At 44.7% G+C, this 25617-nt stretch overlaps 1 protein-coding gene across 3 annotated transcripts in view; it reads right to left on the bottom strand.

The window, feature by feature from the left end:
* Window positions 1-25617, bottom strand: part of LOC144685008 (protein kinase C-binding protein NELL1-like) — an 814339-nt gene that overhangs the window by 25915 nt on the left and 762807 nt on the right. For all 3 annotated transcript variants that reach the window (XM_078549518.1, XM_078549520.1, XM_078549521.1), the window contains 2 exons: window positions 5293-5486; window positions 38-214 (listed from right to left, as the gene is read on the bottom strand). In XM_078549518.1, coding sequence (XP_078405644.1) covers window positions 38-214; window positions 5293-5486 — 371 coding nt within the window. The remainder of the gene's footprint in view (window positions 1-37; window positions 215-5292; window positions 5487-25617) is intronic.

The following is a 25617-nucleotide window of genomic DNA, read 5'->3' as shown; positions in this document are numbered from 1 at the left end:
AACAATGGGAATTCCCCATGAAAATTCAGACACATACCAAACATCGGCATTGCTGGCAGTTATAAGTCCAGATGTCTCCACTGCGATAGACCAGATGTCCATTCTGGTGCAAACATTGGCTGGTCACTCTGGTGTCACATTCTGAACAGCAGAAGAGGTCTACATTCGGATTACGACAATCACAAACAGTCCTTCTGCAGAAAATCTTCCCATCCTATAACCAGGGAGGGAGAAAAAAGCTTTCACACTGAAGAGGTGTCATTAAATTTCAGGCAACTATAAAAACAAACTGCAACTGATGTTTTTTTTTTGATGAATTAGTAACAGACACATATTAATAGTAAATCTGCATTAAAGCCAAATGCTTATGCTAAGGTATATCACAACGTTGAATGAATAATTCACTTAAGTCTATACAGAAAGATTCTAATCAAACACTGGTATTCCAATAGGCTTTGAGAGATCACTATAAGAATCAGACTCCTGAAACTTAAGTTATTCCAAAGTGTACAAGACCCAACCACAATCTACACTGACAACTTTGCTCTAATGTTAGCATGTTGCTTACTAGGGCCAGGGAGAGAAAGCATGGGCCCTGGTGCTTCTCCTGTTTCTGGGTCACTTATTAACCGCCACCTCCCCCCCAACGCTCCACCCCTTTAACACTATCCCCCTCCCCCACAATGAAGCATGTTTTTTTTCCCTTTCAAGATTCCCCAACAATGTAACCAAAAAAAATCACAGAAATGTCCTAGTTAAATGATAATGCCATTATTGGCATCTGGTTATAAACTGTCTGATTATCTATGCAGCATGGGTCATTAATATTAAGAACAGCAATGATATAATGCAGTGTTAGTTTGTGTGTGCCACAAACCAACTGGGACAATTAAACAAACCAAAGAGTACAAATTTTACTTTAATAGCATTGTGCAACATTGTTAATTTAGCGGGAAATTATTCCCACTGGTTATTTATAACACTGCAGACGATAACACCGATTTCAGTGACTGCCTCATCCCTTATTAACATGTTCTACACATTGTACCATAAGTAGACGGTGGCAGAAAATGCACATCTGGGGGAAAAGATTCAATACTTGCAACCCAGATAAGCTGCATAAGATCTTTTCCATTCAGTAGACAAAGTAGAAGATTTTCTCCTGCCTGGGTACATGCTTTTATTCAATATAATTATTTCATACAAGGAGTGTAATTGGATTCCATTTTATCAGTAATCTCACAGGTAGAAAGATCAAATGACTCCTAAGAACAACATAGGTCTTCAATGTCAGTGAGAAGCTTTGGAGCCCTCAGGTGTCTCTGTGTGACACAACTTTTAAGAGGCCAGAGGCCAAAGACTGGATGGTTCACAACTGTATCTGTGTTTTCTTGATCAGCAAGTCTGAAGACTCTGCTGATTGCTGCTTCTCACCACAATATATTTTCAATATCTACTGTGCAACACAATTTTATCACGATATTTCTATACCTCAATAAACTCATAAAAGCACCAAGATAGAGTGGTATAATAGGTAAGTGGGCAAAAAGACAAGATTGAAGTCAATAGAAAAGACTCTTAAGAATCATGTACAGTGTAAAACGGACTACTGATTCACTATGAGCCTACGATACATTCCTGTCCTGGCAATTTCACCCCACAAAGCCTACGCAGTAAACTTGCATTAGGAACAAAATAAACAGAACTCCTGCCATGATTCCACCTTCTGTTTGCAAGACAATTATGGATGACAAAGGCCATCTAGTCCACCTCATCTCATCCATCCAAATGACATATGAACATATGTATTGGGAGCAGGAGTAAGCCATTAGGCCCCTCGAGCCTGCTCCGCTATTTGATAATATTGCCTACATTATACCAGAGGCTACAACTCAAAAGTACTTAATTGTCTGTAAAGCAATTTGAGGCATTATGAAAGGTGCTATATAAATGTAGGTTTTGTTTTTCTTTCATTATACCTGCATGCAGTAGGCAGGGTGACTGTAGAAATGGTGAAATTGAAGGCCCAATGCTGATTCTCTAAAGATAATTAATCCCAGAGCGTTCAACTGACGCTAGGAAAAAAAAATCAATATATTTACAAAACAATTAAATTCTGTAGCTAATACAACCTTATTATTCTGACTTCTCTGTTGCCAATCCACAATATACCATAAATGGCATCTGCTGCTTGTATGTTAATGGCACTATCCCTCGGATCTGTCAATCAGACATCTACCGACAGCTCAGGAAAAATGTAGATTGCATTGTTGTTCTGAATTTTTCAGAGAAGGATGATACATGGCACATAAATTCAGTACGGCCTTAAATTAACTGGATTGTTTCCCCTTCCCCCAGAAACTGTCATACAAATTATGTTGTACATTGTGAATTTATAGAGTTTCTAGGGTGATGGGGTAGAGATCTGTAAAATCGTTCTTTAAGTAATCTCCGAGTGACAAATATGGATTTAATTCCCAAACTTTGTAAGAATAATAAAATGGGTGATAGTGAGTCAACACCCTAGTTTTGCATCACTCCCAGTTTTTATTTTCTGATGAGGCCCAAGATTCTCAAGCCTCCGGTACATCAACACAGTATGTCATCAGAATTGTGTCTACTTTAGTGCATAGTGAAAATTTAGACTGCTTTTTATATGCTGGTTTAAATTCAAACCAGAGTTTCAAGACACGTGCAGTATTTAATTTTGTGGTGCTAAACACTAAAAGTGACCCTCTCACCCCACCGCAACCCCAACCCCCCATACCCCCACCACAGCCGACTGCCCCCTATCAGTCCCAGAAACTTGCCTGAAGGTTGGAAGCAGCAGCAGCAATTCCTACTCACAACTACAGTCAGCGAAACTAACCTTATAGACAGGCTTTAAAAAAATCAGAAGTGTCAGGCTGACATTTCCGACATTTTTTTAAAGTCAGTCTTTCAGGTCTCCTGCTCAGTCTGGTTGCCATTTACGACACTGAGTAGCCCCTCCCCCCCTACCCCACCACCCCCCGCCCCACCAGCCCCAAGTGTTTGGCACTGTCTGTACCCCACTTTCCTGGGCACCGCTGCTCACTAAAACATGTGCATTTCTGGCGCACTTTTTGGCTTCCTTTTCACATTGTTGCAGCATGTGTGATTGTTAATGTGATGATGCCCGAGTGTCACTGTACTTGCCTCTGCTCAGTGGTAACGCACTCATCCTAAATCAGAGTTCAAGAGGACTGGCACTGTTGGAGGTGCTGTCTTTCCGATAATTTGTTAAACTAAGCATCTGCCCCTCTCACATCACAAGACCACATTACACAATTCGAAGAAGGGGAGGGTCACTGCACTGGTGTTGTGGTGGTGGCGGGATCAGTCGGGGCTATTGTATAAGGCTTGGGAGTAAGTTGGGGGGTCTCTGGTCGGTAAGCCAGGGTGACACCCCTCCTGGCTCATGCTTGTTGCTCTGAATCAGGGCAAACATGAAATGAAATCTGGATGAACTTTGATGTCTTTTAGCAGTATACTGCTTTCTTACGCAGTAATAAAAGACATTGCTACCATAGATGCCGGCGTATAAGTTGACCTTTGAAGTCTCAAAAAATCCCTCCAAAAAAGGGGATGGACTTATAGACTGAGAATAAAAGTGAACTGCCGGCATGGATGGTCACCATTTTGGAACACCTTCAGCCTCTGACGCAAGGAGTGGACATGTCTTAAATTCCCGCACATCTTCACAATACAGCCTGCATCGTCTTGTGCCCAGTTATAAGGCACTGGTAAGTAAAACATGCATTTTTGGGGTGAAAAATTGAGGCTGACTGCTACTACTGCGAGTATAGCATGTCATGGCTGAAAAGGGAGGTCGACTTATCTGCCGAGTACATGCAAAAACATGATTTTGGGGGCAGGAAAAAAAGGGGTCGGCCTATGCACTGGGTCGACTTATATGCTGCAATTTATGGCATTTCCTTTTTTGCTGATGGCTAATAATCCTTCATTGCCTTTCTAATCTTCTCTCGTCCCTTCTATTCTTCGTAAATTTCTCAGTGTTTCCTTCTAAATAATCTCTGCATTCATCAAATATTTCTTTTTGAACCTCAGATATGCTGAACATGTTCATCACTTCTCAAATTTTGATTGCCATCAGGGAATTAAGAGTGGAGGGAAATTCTGCCTCCTTGGAAAATGCAGGTCACTGGAACAGGGGAGAGTAATAAAGTCATCTGACTCCAGGTCAAAATTGTTAGAAATCTCGAGACACCTTTATGGTATTTATTGCATTTCCATGGTTGGAAATGTCTCAAGCTAACCTTGACATACATGCTCTTGCTGCTTGTTCTTTTGTGGTCAGAATGCTCGAGACTCTGCAATCCCTATGCATGAAGAGAAAACCAAAGACAGAGTCGCCAATGATGACGTGCATTCAACAGAATTTCTAGAGATAACTCTGCAGTGTTGTCATCTTAGATGTTGAGGCTCTAAGATGCAATCCCTTTTGGCCCTCAATACCAGTGGAACTGTGCAATGGACCCTCAATCTTCCAGAGCAAACAGGCCAAGACCCCCAGTTCAATTATGGGAATGGATCATTTGAGCAAATAGGGAGGGTGCATTGTACCATTAGGTTCAGCAACACCCGCCCGAATTGTTGACCTGAATGCCAGAGCAGTACAAGGCCCCTCTGATGATGAAGAGTGGAATTGTGGTGGAAGGGCCGAATGAAAGAGTGAGTCTTCTCAATATGTAGATCCCAATGGAGCAGCAGAGTATTTTTTTTAAGGTAAACAAACCCAGAGAAGATCAATTATTACTTGCCAGCATCTCAATGAGACTCATTAGACTTCCCAGCTGGTGAGAGTTCCTGTGAGGCATTACAAGGAGACAATAAGAAGAGTTTCTGGAATAGCCGGGAACTCCCTGAGACAGAGGGAAGCCTACCCATATTCCCATCTCAGATGTCAGGAAATTAAAAATTAGTTGGAATACCAGCAGAATCTGATTCTGTTCCATTTGCACCTCCCTGACCTGAAGGTGTTCACCTCAGTCTGGACTGGAATTAGAGGTCGCTGTCTTTCTTTCTACCACAGGAATGTTTGTAAACTGAAAGCTTTACCTCACAAGGCCTCCAATTTAAAAAAAAACAAGTGAAAGATATATCAGAAGATTTTTTTTACAATAAGCAGAACTGACATGGAATGCTACTTAGTCATCTCAGAAAATACTCCCTCAAATTATGGAACTATCCATTGTGACAATGAGGTTGTGGTTTTCTTGAGCAACTTAGCATCAGGTCGTACGTACTCACCTGACAGGAGCAGACAGAACACCGATCATCTCTCAAGGTCCAGACCTGTCTATTACGCTTTAACCCTTCATCATGGGGGCAGTCTCCAGTGCAGTGCTCGCCAAAAGGACACCGGCAGTCAAATCCCCCTTCGAGGTTCACACAGACCGAGTCATTCCAGCAACTATGCATTCCTGTGGCACATTCATCGATATCTGTGAAGAGTCAGACACGGAAGTTCAAGTTGGCTTGCAAGTCTGGCAAAAGGTAACATTTTAAAGCTAAAATAAAAGCCAAAAGCGGCAGATGCTTGAGATCTGAAATAAAACAAAAAAAAAAGTGCTGGAAAAACTCAGCAGGCCTGTTAGCATCTTTGGAGCGAGAAACAGAGTTAACATTTTGAATCCAATATGATTCAATATCTTCGGTCCGAAGAAGAGTCACATTGGGTTCAAAACGTTAATTCTGTTTTTCTCTCCAAAGATGCTGACAGGCCTGCTGAGTTTTTCCAGCACTTATTGGTTTTTATTAACATTTTAAAACTGACTTTGACAGCAATTCCATTAGGCAGCATTCACTTTTCCTCAGGTCACGTCGTGTGTGTGTTCTCGGTTGTGTGAATGAAAACAAGTCGCACTGTGTGGCAAGGACAAGGCCATGCCATTAATTTGTCCTCTGGCTGTGTTAATTAACACATTACAAGAATAAGTCACAGACAAATTGTAATCAATTGCAAACTAAATCAATTAATTTATGTCTTGTCAAGCACTGGCCAGAACAGGTATGGTACACCATTTCACAGGCGTGATTTAATTCTTCAGCCTTCAAATAATTAACACCTTCTATAGGTCGGCTCTTAAAATACAATCTAAATGTAGAGTCACCCAGTATGACAGCTTCATTGTGTAAGGGACTGAAAAACATGAAACCAGTAAGCTGAAGCACATTTAGGACCATCTAGTATATCTGAATAATCAGTTTATCAATTCAACCATCAATCTTGATTGTTTTGGGCTCTGCAAACCACTCTCTGCACTGGAACAGCCATGAGTAAGACAACACTGAAACAACACAGGAGATAACGCTCATAAATTCAGAAACTGGCCATTCTTAATTGGGTGCAAACGAGTCGGTATTAGAATGAAGATAAGTAGGGTTGCTCAGAGCAACAGATAATTGTGCAGCAAAATCGCTGTTTTAGCTACCAAGTTCAGCTCCAAAACTCAGATGTTTTGATATGACAGGTACTCAGGAGCACTTATTCAATACACTGTGCGGAAATAAACAGCACATTAGAGTGAAATTTGTGACTTATTCTTTCTCATTGACCACAAGCATAGCAGCATATGTATGAGTGAAAATTCCCATCATTTCATTCCATTTTTAGCTAGCCTCCTGAACACTACCTCCACTCGCTGCATGAGATTGAATGAGCTTTTTGCAGCTTCTGAAGGGAATATGGCACTCTTACAGTAAAAGACTCATCAATGGAGCATTCATTGTCAGTTTTATGCAGCATCTCTTCATGGAATTAGAGTCAAAAGTACAAGAAAAACTTCTGGCAGTAGACAGAGAACCATCCAGACGGTACATATTTGAATCCAAATACTGACTGCTCTTTACACTCAACAATCGGATATAAAACAGTCTTGCCAAACCGGTTACGTAGAACTTTGCATCAGGAAGAGGAAGCAGCTTAGAGGGACTTTTCTCTACATCATTAAGAATACCTTCTGCTTTCAGCATGAAACTAGGCTGACGGCATTCAGCGAAAATTCTACAGTCCAAACAGCTCTGACCTACCAACAGAAAGAGTACAACTGTATAATGAGCAAGACAGTAAAAATATATCATATGGCAGTTTAAAAAAAAATATGAAGTACTATCTGCAAAGGTTCGTAACCTATTTGACCGATTTCAGGATGCCTCGAACTTGATTTAAAATGCCATGCCTGCTTTCTTCTCTGAGCCAACAGTGTTCAAATATTAATCCCATGTTTGAATCTGACCTCACGGAAGGTGGCCCTTTGGCCCATCACATCTGTGCCAGCTCCCTTTATCCAATTCTGATGTTGTCTTCTGGTGACTCCTGGTTGAGCCAGTTGTTCTGAAGCGCAAAATAGTTTGTTTGTTCTACAAATGATTGCAAATTCTGCTTGTGGTCCTGTACTTTCTCCAGACATGTTGCAATAGTCAACAGAAGCAGTCTGTGTCCAAGTGCATCAAGGCCTGGACAATATCCAGGCGTGGGCTGACAAATGGCAAGTAACATTCGTGCCACACAAGTGCCAGGCAATGACCATCTCCAACAAGAAAGAATTTAACCATCACCCCTTGACATTCATGGGCATTACCATCGCTGAAACCTCCACTATCAACATCCTGGAGAATACCATTGACCAGAAACTGAACTGGACTAGCCATATAAATACTGTGGCTACAAGAGCAAATCAGAGGCTAGGAATTCTGTGGCTAGGAATTCTCTTGATTCCCCAAAGCATGACCACCATACAAGGGCACAAGTCAGAAGTGTGATGGAATACTCTCCACTTGCCTGGATGAGTGTAGCCCCAACAACACTCAAGAAGCTTGACACCATCCAGGACAAAGCAGCCTGCTTGATTGACATCACATCCACAAACTTTTCCTCCCTCTACCACTGATGAACAGTGACAGCAGTGTGTACCATCTACAAGATGCACTGCAGAAACTCACCAAGACTCCTTAGACAGCACCTTCCAAGCCCATGACAACCACCATCTAGAAGGACAAGAGCAGCAGACGTATGGGAACACCACCACTTGCAAGTTGCCCTCCAAGCCACTCACCATTCTGATTTGGAAATATATCACCGTTCCTTCACTGTCGCTGGGTCAAAATCCTGGAACTCACTCCCTAACAGCACTGTGGGTGTACCTACACCACAGGGACTGCAGCAGTTCCAGAAGGCAGCTCACCACCACCCTCAAGGGCAATTAGGGATGGGCAATAAACATTGGTCTAGCCCGTGACGCTCACATCCCATGGATGAATAAAAATAAGTCAGCAGGGCTAGATCGGGATCTTAACTGTTTTATTCAACAAGGTTGCTCTGGACCTTGAACAGCTGATGCATCAGAATGTGAGAGTTTTGAAGAGAAGCTGTTGAAAATTAGATCTGAATGCCTGATTGGATAAACAACAGCCCATGACGCGGAATTACATCATCTTGGATAGTGAACTGAGTACACTGCTGCTTGCAAGGGCCAATAATATTTGAACTCTTGGAATGTGATCATTTGTTGCAGACCCCCTGGAACCCCTTCCCCCCTCCAGAACCCCTTCCGCCCTCTGGAACTCCTTCCCCCACCAGGCCCCTCCCCCTCCAGAACCCCTTCCCCCTTCCGGACCCCTTCATCCCGGAACCTCTTCCCCCTTCTGGGCTCCTTCCCCCTCCCCAGAACCCCTCCCCAATCCCTTAATCCCCCTACCCCGCCTCCCAGCCTTCCCTCTGCTTGGTCCCTTCCCCTTCTTGACTCCCTCAGGCACCCTTACTTCTTCTGCCACCCTTAGTCCTTCCTCCCTCCCGACTCCTTCCTCCAGCCTCGCTTCTTCCTCCAGCCTTACTCCTTCCCTCTTCCTGGCTCCCTCAGGCACCCTCACTTCTTCCTCCAGCTTTACTCCTTCCTTCTTCCTGGCTCATTCCTCCACACTTACTTCTTCCTCCACCCTTACTCCCTACTCTCTCAGCATTCCTTCCTCCGCCCCCACAGACACCCTCCCCTCTCCGTACTCCTTCTTCCCCGCCGGACTCCCTCCCCTCTCCATCCTCCCCCTGGACTCCTTCCCCTCTCCGCACTCCCTTACACCTTCCACCCCCTTACACCTACCTCCCCAGTTGCCATCATCTCCCCCCCTCCCCCATACGCCCTCCCCCCCAACCTCACTCCCCCTTAAACTTTCATTCCCCCTTAAACTTTCATTCCCCCCTCCCAACCACACCTCCCCGACATCTTCACTGCCCTCCCAACTTTAACCCTCCAACACCTTCATTCCCCTCCTCCCAACCTCACCCCCTCGCCACTTTCGTTCCCCCACCTCCCAACCTCATCCCAACACCTCTTTCTCTCCCAGTCAATCCTAGACCTCCCTCTCACGCCCACTCGACCATCTTCCATTGTGAGCATCAATGGTGACTTTCCAACTTCCATGAGCTGCATCACAATAGAGCCATGCCCATGAGAATCCACCCAGCCAAGCTATAGACATTCCTTCAGGATCCTGGTGCTGTCGGGCTCCAGCATCTTCTGCTCCTCGGATGTCCGCGATGTGAGCAAGACCCTGGTGGCAAGTCCCAACTTCTGCACGTCACACTTGTCAAGACGTGTTCTTCGCCGCTGTGTTTTTTAAAAATTCACTCACAGGATGTGGGCGTTGCTGGCATGGCCAGCATTTATTGCCCATCCCTAATTGCCCTTGAGAAGGTGGTGGTGAGCTACCTTCTTGAGCCGCTGTAGTCCATGTGGTGTAGATACACCCACATTGCTGTTAGGAAGGGAGTTCCAGGATTTTGACCCAGCGACATTGAAGGAACGGCGATATATTTCCAAGTCAGGATGGTGAGTGGCTTGGATGGGAACTTCCAGGTGGTGTTCTAGCTGGTGGTGGTCGTGGGTTTGGAAGGTGCTGTCTAAGGAGCCTTGCTGAATTCCTGCAGTGCATCTTGTAGATGGTACACCCTGCTGCTATTGTGTGTCGGCGGTGGTGGGAATGAATGTTTGTGTATGTGGTGCCAATCAAGCGGGCTGCTTTGTCCTGGATGGTGTCAAGTTTCTTGAGTGTTGTAGGAGCTGCACTCATCCAGGAAAGTGGGGAGTATTCCACCACACTCCTGACTTGTGCCTTGCAGATGGTACAGGCTTTGGGGAGTCAGGAGGTGAGTTACTCCTCGCAGGATTCCTAGCCTCTAACCTGCTCTTGTAGCCACAGTATTTATATGGCTAGTGCAGTTCAGTTTCTGGTCAATGATAACTCCAAGATGTTGATAGTGGGGGGTTCAGTGATGGTAATGTCATTGAACGACAAGAGGCGATGGGTAAATTCTCTCTTGTTGGAGATGGTCATTGTGACATGAATGTTACTTGCCACTTGTCAGCCCAAGTCTGCATATTGTCCAGGTCTTGCTGTGTTTTCCGCCGACATGGGAGGACGATCCAGCAGGTGGGGGGGATGAGTCCAGCGGGCTGGCCTATAACGATATGCTGATGTATTCCTGACATCCGATGGCAGGGAACGTGGCCCGCCATCGACAGGCTGAGCAGACGATCGCAAACTGGTTTCACGGTGCCGTGAAACCAATTTTTGGCCTTCTTGCCATATTGTCCACTCACGCCACTGACCACGCCCGATGCCGGTGGGCACGGAAAATCCTGGCCACTGAATCAAAAGCAGAATTCTGCAGAAGCTGGAAATCTGAAATATAAACAGAAAATGCTGGAGACCCTCAGCAGGCCAGGCAGCAACTGTGGAGAGAGAAATAGAGTTAACATTTCAGGTTCTGAAGACAGGTCATTGGCCCCTATACTTACGGGGAGACAGGGAGGGTGTGGGGGAGTGGGGAGAGGTTGCGGCCAAATGAATCTGCCAAACTTAACGGCAGGACCTCATTATCAGTCACTTTCTCCATTCCCTGCATAAATTCCCAAATTGACAATCTGGCTGGCTGCCAGCTGGGAATACCAGCAGCAGGAGGCCACAAGTGGAGACCATCGGGATAGCCTCCGGCAACTGGGAGTGGGGAAGGTAAGGTTTCAGAGTTTGGGGTTGAGGGGGAAGGTGGGGGGGGAGGTGAAGTCAGCCATGATCTTGCATGAGGGATAAATCACACTTAATGCTTGGAGAAAGAGAAATGGTCATGGCAGGAGGAGGGTTGGCAATCATGGCAGAACAAAGACAGCGACCATGATTAGTAGAGGGGAAGCCAAAGGCTTCCATGAGGGGGCAGAGGGAGCACTCCTGTTCCTCCACGCCCACAAGGAGTGCTGTAAAAGGCATCTACCTTCTTGAACTAGCAGCCCCCACCTTTCTTTCACTGCTGGTTTCCTGACTTCTAAGAAACACGTGCAGCAAGTGCTAAATTTAAATCGTGCCCCCAATTGCGCAGTGGGAACTCAATTTTAACATGCTAATGAAGTATCCTGTCTCTCCACATCGGGATGCTTCTAAACTTGCCTCTGTTAAACTGCAACAGGCAATAAGTGGCAGGTTGGAATTTTGTTCCTTATTTTTATTTTTAATGCCCACCCCGACTCTCCCTTGCTCATTTTGGTGGGGTTAATGCTGAAGCCGTGAGCTCCTGCAGGAGGCTTTTGACGGGTACTTTCGGCACTAAGGAGCCTCTGAGGTGGCCATGATGGGATCATAAGCTACAATGCCAGTTTGGCCTGTTGTACCATAAGAGACCTCCTTTTACAAAAGGCTTTAAGCGTGGGCTAGAATGGCCACCTTGACAATCGGTAAAGCTCTAATTGACAATTAAATTGGTTCCTAACGATTATTAAAGAGGCTGCACGCCATTTAACTGAAAATTACCAACCGCTCCAAGAAGTGACCAGCTGAACAGTAGTAAACAAGTTATTGCTGAGCATTTTTTGAACGATTTAAAACCATGCTTCGTGCTCAGTGTTCATTTGTTATTGAAAATAGAAGGACCACACTGTGTTTTAAGACAACTTTGAAACACATCAGGAGACATTCTGGGACATTTTGTCAGGGCTTCAACAACATTTGAACACCATCCTTCCTGGAAATTCTTTGAAGACTTCAGCTGAAGAAAGTGAGTTCTGTGCTATTCTAACTTTTTGGAGATCGTATAGGATTGCTTAGCTCAGCTGGCTAGATAGTGAGAATGTGATGTGGAATGATACAGGTTCAATTCCTGTATCAGCTGTGGTAGTTCATGGAGGCCTACCTCCTTGCCTTGTCCTATTGCTTGATGTGGAGTGGTGCCCCTCAAGCTATATAAGTTGTCTCTCTCTAATGGACAAAGATGCTTATGGTCCCTTGTAGACAAGGCTAATGACCTTACCTACCAGTACTTGGGTATGTGAATCTTGCTAGGGGTCTCCCTTGATTTGGAGGATGAATGGAAGGGTGGGGTGAAGTCAGCAGAGCAGCTGATTAGGAGCGAGAGTCAGGCGGGCAGGGTGGGCTCCTTCTCCGCTGCAGGTACAGGTCATCCCTCCTCCCCTGGACTTCCTCCACCTGGACCTCCAGTGTCATGTCTGAGAACCCGGGCACTCTCTCCCTCAGATCCTGAGCCATCCTGAAGCAGTGCACTGTGTGTTAGTCAGCGCACTCCACACCTTCAGGGAAAGTGGGTGTGTGGAAGTTACATACATCACTCCGCAAAAATTGCTCTTAATCAACACTTTTGTACTAAACCTGCAGGTGTCCATTTTAGCATCTGCAGGCAAGTTTAAATCACGGTAATCACCAATTAACCCCCAAATGTTAGCTAGGAGCACACTTTTAAACATGTGCATCATATTAGAACAGTACTCACTTAGTGGCTGATTTCATCCTTTCCCCAAAAGAACCCTTTGTTTCTCTCTCCACAAATGCTGTCTGCCCTGCTGAATGCTTCCAGCATTTTCTACTTTTATTCCATCTCTCACTGCTAGATACTGTATGCAACCTTTTATGTGCCAGGGCAATGCCTGGTATAAATGCTGGACCAGCAGCAACGTCATCACTGGAATGGCCAGCACAAGCTCAAAATTTCATTGAAAATGTTTGAAGTACTGGGTGTGCAGGTTGGACCTTTGAGGGGACATGGAATTGTTTAAATTACATATAAAAACTTGCTGCACTGGAAGTCACCAAGATCTTTGCCTTGATAGAAACCTTGACCAGTGTCCAGAACATAGAGGTATGTTTGCACATTCTGTCCTTTCACAGACTGAATATCTAGATAATTTAGATCTAGATCTTTGCCTTGATAGAAACCTTGACCAGTGTCCAGAACTTAGAGGTATGTTTGCACATTCTGTCCTTTCACAAACTGAATATCTAGATAATTTAAAAAAGCTAATATAAAAAATAGTTCCGCGAGCTGTCAGTGTTGCCTGGTCCTTTTGTAGGCCTTGCTAAAAACAGTAGAATATGCAACATATAATAATTATTCAGTTAATACCATAAAGATTCCTTTCTTAAGCACATTAGATTGTATTAAATACTGTTATGATCCCAGCTGATGTTACTACTGAACAAGCCAAATCCCAGGGTGGAACCCAGCTTGATAGATCCTAACTTTTATTTTTGGTTTGGATGCGTGGAGAGTGGCCACTGAACAGGGTCACAGCAGTCAGCTGATGAGTGCTTAACAAAAGAATAGAACATTTATTAAACAAGTGTCATGAAGCTATTTAATGTATATAATATTATTGGAAAGTATTTTTCTTTTAAAATAGAGGTTTAGTCTGTGGGTGTGTCTTAACTGGATCAAAGTTTGGGTCCTTTGATGTGTACTAGTTTTGATTCTGTAAGAGAGGTAGGGTGTATTTGCATTTTTTTGAATAGAGCATTCAAGGAGTGGGGTGAAAACTGACACCTATCTAGCAGATACCAAGCAATATATTAATATTACTAATAAAATTAGTACTATGAAAGGGGTTTTACTGTTAGAAGAGGCTGGTGATACAATGGACAGACTTTTACAGTTGGTGAGCGGGGGCGGTGCCCACTTGTCAACGTGTAAAATGACATTGGGTGGGCGTCCCGACGTCATTGCGCGTCATTTAGATTTTCAGTTCGGCGGGCGCGCAGCCAAGTTGGTTGCACGCCTGCCAAACTGTCAAAGGCCTATTAAGGCCAATTAAATAGTAATTAATTCAATTAGCTGAGCTACCCATCCAACCTTAAGGTTGGCGGGCAGGTGAAGAGCCCAGGCGGCCATCACATTTTTCACGAAGCCTCATCCACGGGAATGAGGTTTCATGAAGTGCTTTAAAAGTCACTAAAAATTTTAAAAATAATTCATTCACATGTCCCAGCTCATGTGACAGTGTCACATGAGGGGACATGTTTTAAAAGTTTTTATTTCCCTTTATTTAAATTTACACATGTCAAACCGATCTCGCTGAGGCACCTTTGTGCCTCAGGGAGATCTCTGCGCTCTTTCGCGTGCATGCGCAAAAGAGCGCAGGGAACAACACAGGGAATCCCCCCCCCCACCTGCATAGAGAACACACAGTGCGTCCAGGCGAGCATCATGCTGGGCAGGCCTTAACTGGCCCGCCCACATAAAATGGCAGCAAATTCCCGATCGGGGTGCCGATCGGGTTTGCGCCCACCTTCGCCCGCCCCCGCATAACCCCCCTGAAGGAGGGGAAAATTCAGCCCATTGAGAATTTATATTCAGTGGGTGGTGGTAGGTATAACTTCAGCAGTTTTGTGTGTGCAGAGCAGAGGCAATGTAACATCAAAGCCTGTAAACCTACCACTGTGTCTGTAAGGAACCAAAGTGAAAGGAACCTCATTTTGAATTCATAAGGTGAAAAGGCTTTGCCTGGTGTCTGGTTCAGGCTATGGGTTGCTGTTGCCTTCATGGAAATTAGTTTGGGAATTTGTTAAAAGTTATGATATTAGTCATTTGAAGCCATGTGTATATGTATTTTAACCTATGTAAATTAATAAAATGTTTAATTTAGTTTAATGTAAAACCTCGAGAACTGGTGGTCTGGTTCCTGTGTTTAGAGTCGCGCCTCAAACATAACTTAAAATTATAGGTTATGACAGTTGTTTTGATAACTCAGCTTTACCAACTACATCAGTCATAACACAAGAAAAGATGAACTCTATTACAATACTCCTTCACCCACAGATATATACAGATCTGTAAGGGTAACACAAGTTACAAAAGCTAACTTTATACTCTAATGTTCACAGTGAGTACACAGTCCATGCAAATCAATAGGTGACCTGTGGTCAGACACACCACAGTCTGAAACCAATTGACAGGTGCCACCACTTTGAGATCTCTCATCAACTCTCCCCAGAAGCTTGTCACGCCGTGAGCAACCAGTGTCACTGAACTCTGCCTTTTACATGAGGGTTTCCAATCTCCACTCTCGAAGAACTCACTCTGCAATCTTCTCCCAAACAACGCTTTCCAGCAGACACCTTCCACAACGGTCCACCTCCAGGGTTTCGAACTCTCCTTCCAATGTTCCTCTCCCCTGGATCACCACGTGGATTCAAGCTTTCTTCCACGCACTCTCTCTCACTGACTCAGCCGTGTCAACAGAACACCACTGCTTCACATGCTCATAGTGAAGAGCTGCAGACCTTCAGCTGTCTCTTTGGATCTTCTGGCTCCTCGCAAGCTGTTTTTGCTTTAAGTATGCTTCCTGCAGTGTTCTTCTCTTTAAGGTTGTAGTTTGGAGCCTTCCTCTCTGCTCCTCACTTTCACTTCCACAGAACAGGACCTTTTCCAGATTCATGTCTTTGTCCTTTGACTCGACTGTCCTCTTGGATCTTCCCTGTTCAATTCCCCTGGATTTGGGGACTTTCTTCTCTAGTTTCTGGAACCTGCTTCTCCAGTTCCTTCTCCTGTGTCCAGCTTCGCCTGGCAGCGGGCTTCAACTTTAGCTTTGGACTTGCTATCTGTCCCTCTGCTGTCCAGGGTCTCTGGAATCCTGGCTTCAACTGAACTGAACCTGCTTTTCTAGCTCTCTGTCTGTGTACGTGTGCATGTGCGTGTGTGTTTCTCCCTCTCTGCAACAGCACAGTTTTTTAAACCTTGTTTTAACTTTCCGAAACTACTCACCCATCACCCCGCGCCCCCACCTTGATAACACGGTTCTCCATTTTACGGGTCATAAAACTCATTAGGGATGCAGGTATACAAACAGAGCTTTTGACCTGCTGTTTCCACTCAAAAATGAAACTAGATCCCAGGTTTCATCTTTAAACTCACAGATAGAAAGAAATATAAATTGAACTTAAACTTAAAGATGGACCTTATTCCCAACATCCACAAATACAAATGTAACTTACTTAAACTATCTCTATTTCCTAACAATATACTTCAGTCTATATTAACACAAATAAAACTTGCTGATCAAAATAACCAGAGCTGGATTTGCCCGTCGCTACCTCACTCCAAGTTAGATTGGAAAAGATAGTAAAATCAGACAGCGAAACCACAGCCACATTCTCAAGTAATCCAGGTGCAAGAGTTCAGGTCCCACTTTGACAGTTTGAGAATCTGAGAACAGTTTTTCTTAAAACTAGAAATAAAAAGGTGGTTTTTAGTAGTAAAAAAAGTGCCCACGAAGCTGTCAGAGTGTCATCCAAGCCTAAATGGTTCCTTACCTTCAGGGAAGGGCACCTGCCATCCTTACGCGGTTTAATTTAGACTTGATTCAAATCCCACACCAAAGAGTTCCGTTCTTAAATGCCCTCTGGAGTGGTCCGGCGAGTCATTCACTTGTCAGAGGTGCCCGCATCGCATGAGTTAATTTTTAAAAAAGATATCAAAATGCTCCAAAGTTCCGCTCACAAGTGCACGCTCTAATATTATTTTAAAGCTCCTGTCAGCTGCCATTTTTTTTCCCCTTCCTTTTTGGTTAACCGAGGATATAGCATGAGGCATAGTGTCAAAGTCAATATCCAAAAATTTTAAAAATTAGAAAAGCGGACAAATTAGTGTGAATTTTAGTTCAAAACAGGGAAAGATGACGTGGTCCAGTTTGGGTGAAAGAAGAGTGGCAAAATGTACACCTGAAAACAGATCACATAACAAGTCTGCCAAGAAAGAAACTCAAATCCATCATCAGCCTTGAGCGATGGTGGGAGAAACTGTTTCCCCAGTCATTATACGGCCCCACTTAATGTGGGGATATACAGTCCTGTTAGAGAACTGGATACAAGAAAAATCACAGAATCACAGAAGTTTAATGGTCCAGAAGGAAGCCATTCAGCCCATCATGTCTGCACCGGCTCTCCAAATGAGCATTATGATCTAGTGCCATTGCCCTGCCTGTTGCATGTTGTTTCTATTCAAATAATCATCTAATGCCCTCTTGAATACCTCAATTGAACCTGCCTCCACCACACTTCCAGTCAGTGCATTCCAGGCTTGAACCACTCATTGCGTGAAAAAGTTTTTTCTCGTGTCACATTTGCTTCTTTTGCAAATCACTTTTAAACCTGTGCCCTCTTGTTCTCGATCCTTTTATGAGTGGGAACAGTCAGAGAAACTATCTTTGCTAAAACTGAGGCAGAGCTTAAACAATTGTTAGGAACAATGTATAGCCTTAAGTTTAATTTATATTTCCCATTTGTGTGGTAAGAAAGGTGAAAGCTGGTTTTCGTTTCACTTGGATGTTTGGTGAACCGGCTGCCAGGAAGTCTGAGGCTCTGTTTTTATACATGCATTTTTAATGAGGTTTTACAACTCTTGAAGTGAAGAGATGTGTTACCAAGGGGTTAGTGGTTTAATGAAGTTAAAAAAAAACATAAAGCAGAAAAACTGTGCTGTTGCCTAGCAACAGGGATCCAGGGACATGCAGAGAGACAGGGAAACACAGAAAGGCGGTCAATTTGTGGTGTGTATACCAGACACTGCAGGCAGATGGTCTAATCTCTCTAATATGAAATCCTGCAAGCCTGTTGGGGAACTGAGTTTGGGGAACTCATGTGTTTGCTTTGAAGCTGAAGTAATAGTGAGTTTAGATTATGGTTTTTGAGTGTCTCGGGGAAGAGATACCAGCTGAAGAAAAGCATCTAGTGAATGCTCAGAAGTCCGCTGGAAGAAAACTGTTCGAAACTGAGCTAACCCAAGCAAGAAACCTTGATGTTGAGACAGTGATACATTTTCACTGTGGTTTTATGTCTGTAAGGGTTACTGGGATAAAAGGAATAATGTGAGTTTGAATCATTTTCTGGTACTTGTACTGAAATCTTTCCAACCTTTTTGTCTAGTGTAATATAGTTCATCTTTTTCTTGTTTAATAAACACTTTATTCTTTGTGTTAACAGCATACTGGCAGACTCCTATGAATGTGCTCAGTAACTGACCTCCACGGTTTCTTAAAAAAAAACAAAGTTAAGACTTACCAAGCCTGGTTTCACTCTGGGATCTGACTTGCCCAGTATTAACATCAGCTGAGATCAGAACACAACAGCTAACTCAGAAAGTGTTGAAATATACACCAAAGTTCAACCAGAAAGAACAATACATCATACAATGGCCAAGCAAAAAAGACAGTTGTGCTGGAAGCTTAATGTAAAAGTATTGCTGAAAAAAAGAGGCTTGCTGTCTATACTTTTCATCTAGCACTTCTCAGGACAGACCACAAGATTACCAACAGTAAAGGGAACAACAATTTATACTGAATGAGGAGAGAGTGCTGACTGGTTGGCAATCAGTAACTGCCAAGCTTTGTGGACAGCCATTCCTTGGTTCATTTCCCATGGCAATGCCTTGACCAATCAGAGTCTACCTGCCTGGTTTGAATTTGAACAAAAGCTTTGTCGCTAACTGCTCCCTGCTGCATTCGCCATGGCAACACCTCTACTAATCAGAGTCCACTAGCCAACCAATCAGCACTCTCTTTCCATGCAGTATAAATTGTTGCTTCCTTTACTGTTGGTAATCTTGCACCCTGTCCTGATGAGTACAAGACGAAAAGCTTAAACCGTATTTTTCAGCAATACTCAAGTTCAGTTGAAAAAGGCTTCACTATTTTTTCATTTATCAAGTATATCTAAGTTGATTCTATAATGTATTCACAAATGATTGCATTCGTTAGTTTAGAATTTAATTGGTTTGGGGGCAATAATGTCCATCACCTAGAGTAGCTCGATAACACCACGACTGACCAAGCCGGCAACTCCTGAAGGGCATATTTGCCAGGCTGGGCGCATGGCAGGTGATGCGGGAACCAACAAGGGGGTAAAGCCTATTAGACCTGATTCTCACCCCTCTGCCTGTTATAGATGCTTCTGTCCATAAGGGTATAGGTAGGAATGACCACCGCATAGTCCTTGTGAAGACAAAGTCCAGTCTATACCCTGAGCATGTCATCCATTGTATTGTGTGGCACTATCATCATGGTAATTGGCATAGGTTCAGAACAGATGTAGCAGCTCAAAAATTGACATCCATGAGGTGCTGTGGCTATCAGCGGCAGCAGAATTATATTCAGCCACAATCTGTAACCTCATGGCCCAGCATATCCCCCACTCTACCATTATCATCAAACCAGGGGATCAACCCTGGTTCAACGAAGAGTGCAAGAGGGCATGCAGCACCAGGCATACCTATAAAATGAGGTGTTAACCTGGTGAAGCTAAAACACAGGACTACTTGTGTGCTAAACAGCATAATCAGCAAGTGAAAGAGCTAAGAGATTCCATAACCAACAGATCAGATCTAAGCTCTGCAGTCCTGCCACATCCAGCCGTGAATGGTGCAAGACAATCAAACGACTCACTGAAGGAGGAAGCTCCACAAATATCCCCATCCTCAATGATGGAGGAGCCCAGTACACAAGTGCATTCGCAACAATCTTAAGCCAGAAGTGTCAAGTGGATGATTCATCTAGGCGTCCTCCAGAGGTCCCCAGCATCACAGTCTTCAGCCAATTTGATTCATTCCATGTGACATCAAGAAACTGCTGAAGGCACTCGATATTGCAAAGGCTATGGGCCTTGACAATATTCCGGCAATAGTACTGAAGACTTGTGCTCCAAAACTTGCTGCGCCCCTAGCCAGGCTGTTCCAGTACAGCTATAACACTGGCATCTACCCAGCAATGTGGAAAATTCCCCAGGTATGTCCTGTATACAAAAAGCAGGGCAAATCCAACCCAGCCAATTACTGCCCCATCAGTCTACTCTCGATCATCAGTAAAGTGATGGAAGGGGTCATCAACAGTGCTATCAAGTGGCACTTGCTTACCAAAAATCTGCTCACTGATGCTCAGTTTGGGTTCTGTCTGGGTCACTCAGCTTCTGACCACATGTCAGCCTTGGTTCATTAATGGACAAAAGAGCTGAACTCCCGAGGTGAGGTGAGAGTGACTGCCCTTGACATTAAAGCCACATTTGACCGAGTGTGGCATCAAGGAGCCCTAGCAAAACTGGAGTCAATGGGAATCAAGGGAAAAGCTCTCCACTGTTTGGAGTCATTCCTAGCACAAAGGAAGATGGTTGTGGTTGTTGGAAGTCAATCATCTCAGTTCCAGGATGTCACTGCAGGAATTCTTCAGGGTAGTGTCCTAGACCCAACCATCTTCAGCTGCTTTATCAATGACCTTCATTTGATCATAAGGTCAGAAGTAGGGATGTCCACTGATGATTGCATAATGTTCAGCACCATTTGTGACTCCTCAGGTATTGAAGCAGTCCATGTCCAAATGCAGCAGGAGTTGGGCAATATCCAGGCTTAGGCTGACAAATGGTAAGTAACATGCATGCCATACAAGTGCCAGGCAATGACCATCTCCAACAAGATAGAATCTAACCATCCGGCCCTTGACATTCAATGGCATTACGATTGCTGAATCCCCCACTATCAAAATCTTGGGGGTTACCATTGACCAGAAACTGAACTAGACTAGCCATATAAATACTGTGGCTACAAGAGCAGGTCAGAGCCTTGGAAACCTGCACCGAGTAACTCACCTCCTGACTCCCCAAAGCCTGTCTGCCATCTACAAGACACAGGTCATGAGTGTGATGGAATATGCTCCACGTACCTGGATGAGTGCAGCTCCAACAACACTCAAGAAACTAGACACCATCCAGGACAAAGAGCCTGCTTGACTGGCACCACATCCATAAACATTCACTCCCTCCACCACCGACAAACAGTGGCAGCAGTGTGTACCATCTACAAGATTCACTGCAGAAACTCACCAAGGCTCCTTAGGCAGCACCTTCCAAACCCACAACCGCTACCATCTAGAAGGACAAGGGCAGCAGATAAATGGGAACACCACCATCTTGAAGTTCTCCTCCAAGCCACTCACCATCATGACTTGGAAATATATCACTATTCCTTCACTGTCGCCAGATCAAAATCCTGGAACTCCCTTTCTAAGAGCACTGTGGGTGTATCTACACCAAATGGTCTGCAGCAGTCCAAGAAGGCAGCTCACCACCACCTTCTCAAGGGCAATTAGAGATGAACAATAAATGCTGGCCCAGCCAGCGATGCCCACATCCCATAAATGGATTTTAAAAAAACCCTCATCCCAGGTATCAATCAAGTGAACCTTCTCAGAACTGCTTTTAACACATTTATAGCCTTTCTTAAATAAGGAAAACAAAACTGTACACAGCACTCCAGATGTGGTCTCACCAATGTCCTATACAGCTATAGTAAAACATCTCTACTTTTATATTCCATTCTCCTTGCAATAAGCAACATCGTTCAGTAATTTGTCCTCTGACTCCATATGCCTTAACCTTTGTCATGAGCCTACAGTCTGGTACCTTACTGAAGGCCTTTTGAACATATTTTAAATATATTCTTTCATGGAATGGAGGCATCGCTGGCTAGGCCAGCATCTGTTGCCCATTCTTAATCGCCCTTAAGAAGGTAGAGGTGAGTTGCCTTCTTAAACCACTGCAGTCCATGAGGTGCGTACGCCCACAATGCCGTTAGGAAGTGAGTTCCAGGATTTTGATCCAGCGACAGTGAAGAAATGACAATCTTGTTCCAACTCATGCTTGTGTGTCACTTGGAGGGAAACATATTGGTGGTGGCGTTCCGATGTGTCTGCCTCCCTTGGTAGTTAAGTTTGCAGGTTGGGAAGGTGTTATCGAAAGAACCTTGGTGAGTTGTTGCAGTGCATCCTGAATATAGTACTCACTGCTGCCGCTGTGCATTAGTGGTGGAGGGATGAATGTTTAAGATGCTGGGTGGAGTGCTGATCAAGCGAACTGCTTTGTCCAGTTAGCATATGGAGTCAGAGGACTGAATGATATTGCTTATTGCAAGGAGAACGGAATATAAAAGTAGAGATGTTTTACTACAGCTGTACAGGACATTGGTGAGACCACATCTGGAGTGCTGTGTACAGTTTTGCTTTCCTTATTTAAGAGCAGTTGAGTTTCTATAGTATTGTTGGAGCCGGACTCATCCAGGCAAGTGGATAGTATTCCATCACACTTCTGACTTATGCCTTATAGGTGGTGGACTAGCTTTGGGGAATCAAGAGGTGAGTTAATCAGCTCAGAATTCCCAGTGTCTGATCTGCTGTTGTAGCTACAGTTTTTATATGGTTGGTCCAGTTCAGTTTCTGGTCAATGGTAACCCCCAGGATGTTGATGGTGGGGGATTCAACAATGGCAGTGTGATTGAATGTTATGGGATGATAGATTCTTTCTTGTTGGAGATGATCATTGCCTGGCATTTGTGTGGCACGAATGCTACTTGCCACTTATCAGCCCAAGCCTGGATATTGTCCAGGTCTTGCTGCCTATCGACATGGACTGCTTCAGTATCTGAGGAGTTGTGAATGATGCTAAACATTGTGCAATCATCAGCAAGTGTCCTTACTTCTGCCCTTATGATGGAAGGGAGGTCATTGATGAAGTAGCTGAAGATGGTTGGGCCTCAGACACTACTCTGAGGAACTCCTGCAGCAATGCCTGGAGCTGAGATGATCGGCCTCCACAATCATCTTTCTTTGTGTGAGGTATGACTCCAACCAGTGGAAAGTTTTCCCCCTGATTCCCATTGACTCCAGTTTTGCTAGGGCTCCTTGATGCCACACTCTGTCAAATGTGGCCTTGATATCAAGTGTAGTCATTCTCACCTCAGCTTTGGAATTCAGCTGTTTTGTCCATGTTTGGACAAAGGCTGTAATGAGGTCAGGAGCTGAGTGGCCCTGGCGGAACCCAAATTGAGCATCAGGGAGCAGGTTATTGCTATTTGAGTGCTGCTTGATAGCACTGTTGATTACCACTTCCATCACTTGGCTGATACTCAAGAGGAGGCTTATGGAGCAGTAACCGGTCGGATTGGATTTGTCCTGCTCTCTGTGGACAGGATATACCTGAGCAAATTGCTGAGTAGATGCCAGTGTTCTGGCTGTACTGGACCAGCTTGCCTAGGGAGCGCAGCTATTTCTGGAGCGCAAATCTGCAGTACTATTGCCAGTATATTGTCAGGGTCCATAGCCTTTGCAGTATTCAGTGACTTTAGCCATTTCTTGATATTATGTGGAGTTATCTGAATTGGCTGAAGCATGATATCTATGATGCTGGGGACCTCGGTAGGAGGCCAAGATGGATCATCCACTCAGCACTTCCCAGCTAAAGATGGATGCACATGTTTCAGCCTTCTCTTTTACACTGAAGTGTTGGGCTACCTCATCACTGAGGATGGGGATATTGGTGGAGGTTCCTTCTCCTATTAGTTGTTTAATTGTCCACCACCATTCAGGATAGGATGTGGTATGAACTCAGAGCTTTGATCTCATCCATTGGTTGTGGGATTGGTTAGCCTTGTCTATCATACACTGCTTCTGCTGCTTAGCATGATTACAGATTGTGTTTGAGTACAGTTTGAGTTTGGCCCAAAGCACCTTGTGGATGCCCAGTCTTGAGTTGCTAGATCTGTTTGAAACCTATCCCATTTAGCATGGTGGTAGTGTCACACAACACGATGGAGTGTATCCTCAATGTGAAGATAGGACTTAATCTCCACTAGGACTGTGTGGTGGTTACTCCTACCAATACTGTCATGGACAGATGCATCTGTGGCAGGCCGGTTGGTGAGGATGAGGTCAAGTATGTTTTTCCCTCATGTTCGTTTCCCTCACCACCGCAGACCCAGTCCAGCAGTTATGCCCTTTAGGAGATAAAAACAAAAAACTACTGCGGATGCTGGAAATCCAAAACAAAAACAGAATTACCTGGAAAAACTCAGCAGGTCTGGCAGCATCGGCAGAGAAGAAAAGAGTTGACGTTTCGAGTCCTCATGACCCTTCAACAGAACTGAGTATAGTTAGGAGAGGGGTGAAATATAAGCTGGTTTAAGGTGGGGGGCGGGGGGGAGGGGAGAAGTTGAGGGTGGGGTGGTTGTAGGGATAAGCAAGCAGTGATAGGAGCAGATAATCAAAAGATGTCACAGACAAAAGGATCAAAGAGGTGTTGAAGGTGGTGATATTATCTAAGAAAATGTGCTAATTAAGAATGGATGGCAGGACACTCAAGGTACAGCTCTAGTGGGGGTGGGGTGGAAAGACTGACAAGGTATTAGTTGTAGATTTAAAAATAATGGAAATAGGTGGGAAAAGAAAAATCTATATAAATTATTGAAAAAAACAAAAGGGAGGGGGAAGAAACGGGGTGGGGATGGGGGGAGGGAGTTTAAGATCTAAAGTTGTTGAATTCAATATTCAGCCCGGAAGGCTGTAAAGTGCCTAGTCGGAAGATGAGGTGCTGTTCCTCCAGTTTGCATTGGGCTTCACTGGAACAATGCAGCAAGCCAAGGACAGACATGTGGGCAAGAGAACAGGGTGGAGTGTTAAAATGGCAAGCGACAGGGAGGTTTGGGTCTTTCTTGCGGACAGACCGCAGGTGTTCTGCAAAGCGGTCGCCCATTTTGCGTTTGGTCTCTCCAATGTAGAGGAGACCGCATTGGGAGCAACGAATGCAGTAGACTAAGTTAGGGGAAATGCAAGTGAAATGCTGCTTCACTTGAAAGGAGTGTTTGGGCCCTTGGACGGTGAGGAGAGAGGAAGTGAAGGGGCAGGTGTTGCATCTTCTGCGTGGGCATTGGGAGGTGCCATAGGTGGGGGTTGAGGAGAGGGGGGTGATGGAGGAGTGGACCAGGGTGTCCTGGAGGGAATGATCCCTATGGAATGCCGCCAGGGGGGGTGAAGGGAAGATGTGTTTGGTGGTGGCATCATGCTGGAGTTGGCGGAAATGGCGGAGGATGATCCTTTGAATGCGGAGGCTGGTGGGGTGATAAGTGAGGACAAGGGGGATCCTATCATGTTTCTGGGAGGAGAAGGCGTGAGGGCGGATGCGCGGGAGTTGGGCCAGACACGGTTGAGGGCCCTGTCAACGACCGTGGGTGGAAAACCTTGGTTAAGGAAGAAGGAGGACATGTCAGAGGAACTGTTTTTGAAGGTAGCGTCATCAGAACAGATGCGACGGAGGCGAAGGAACTGAGAGAATGGAATGGAGTCCTTACAGGAGGCGGGGTGTGAGGAGCTGTAGTCGAGGTAGCTGTGTGAGTCGGTAGGCTTGTAATGGATATTGGTGGACACTCTATCATCAGAAATTGAGACAGAGAGGTCAAGGAAGGGAAGGGAAGTGTCAGAGATGGACCATGTGAAA

Source organism: Cetorhinus maximus, chromosome 9 (genome assembly GCF_964194155.1).
Source record: "Cetorhinus maximus chromosome 9, sCetMax3.hap1.1, whole genome shotgun sequence".
Taxonomy (NCBI): Eukaryota; Metazoa; Chordata; class Chondrichthyes; order Lamniformes; family Cetorhinidae; genus Cetorhinus; species Cetorhinus maximus.
The sequence above is the reverse complement of the archived record's forward strand: the minus strand, read 5'-3'. Positions and strand labels throughout refer to the sequence as shown.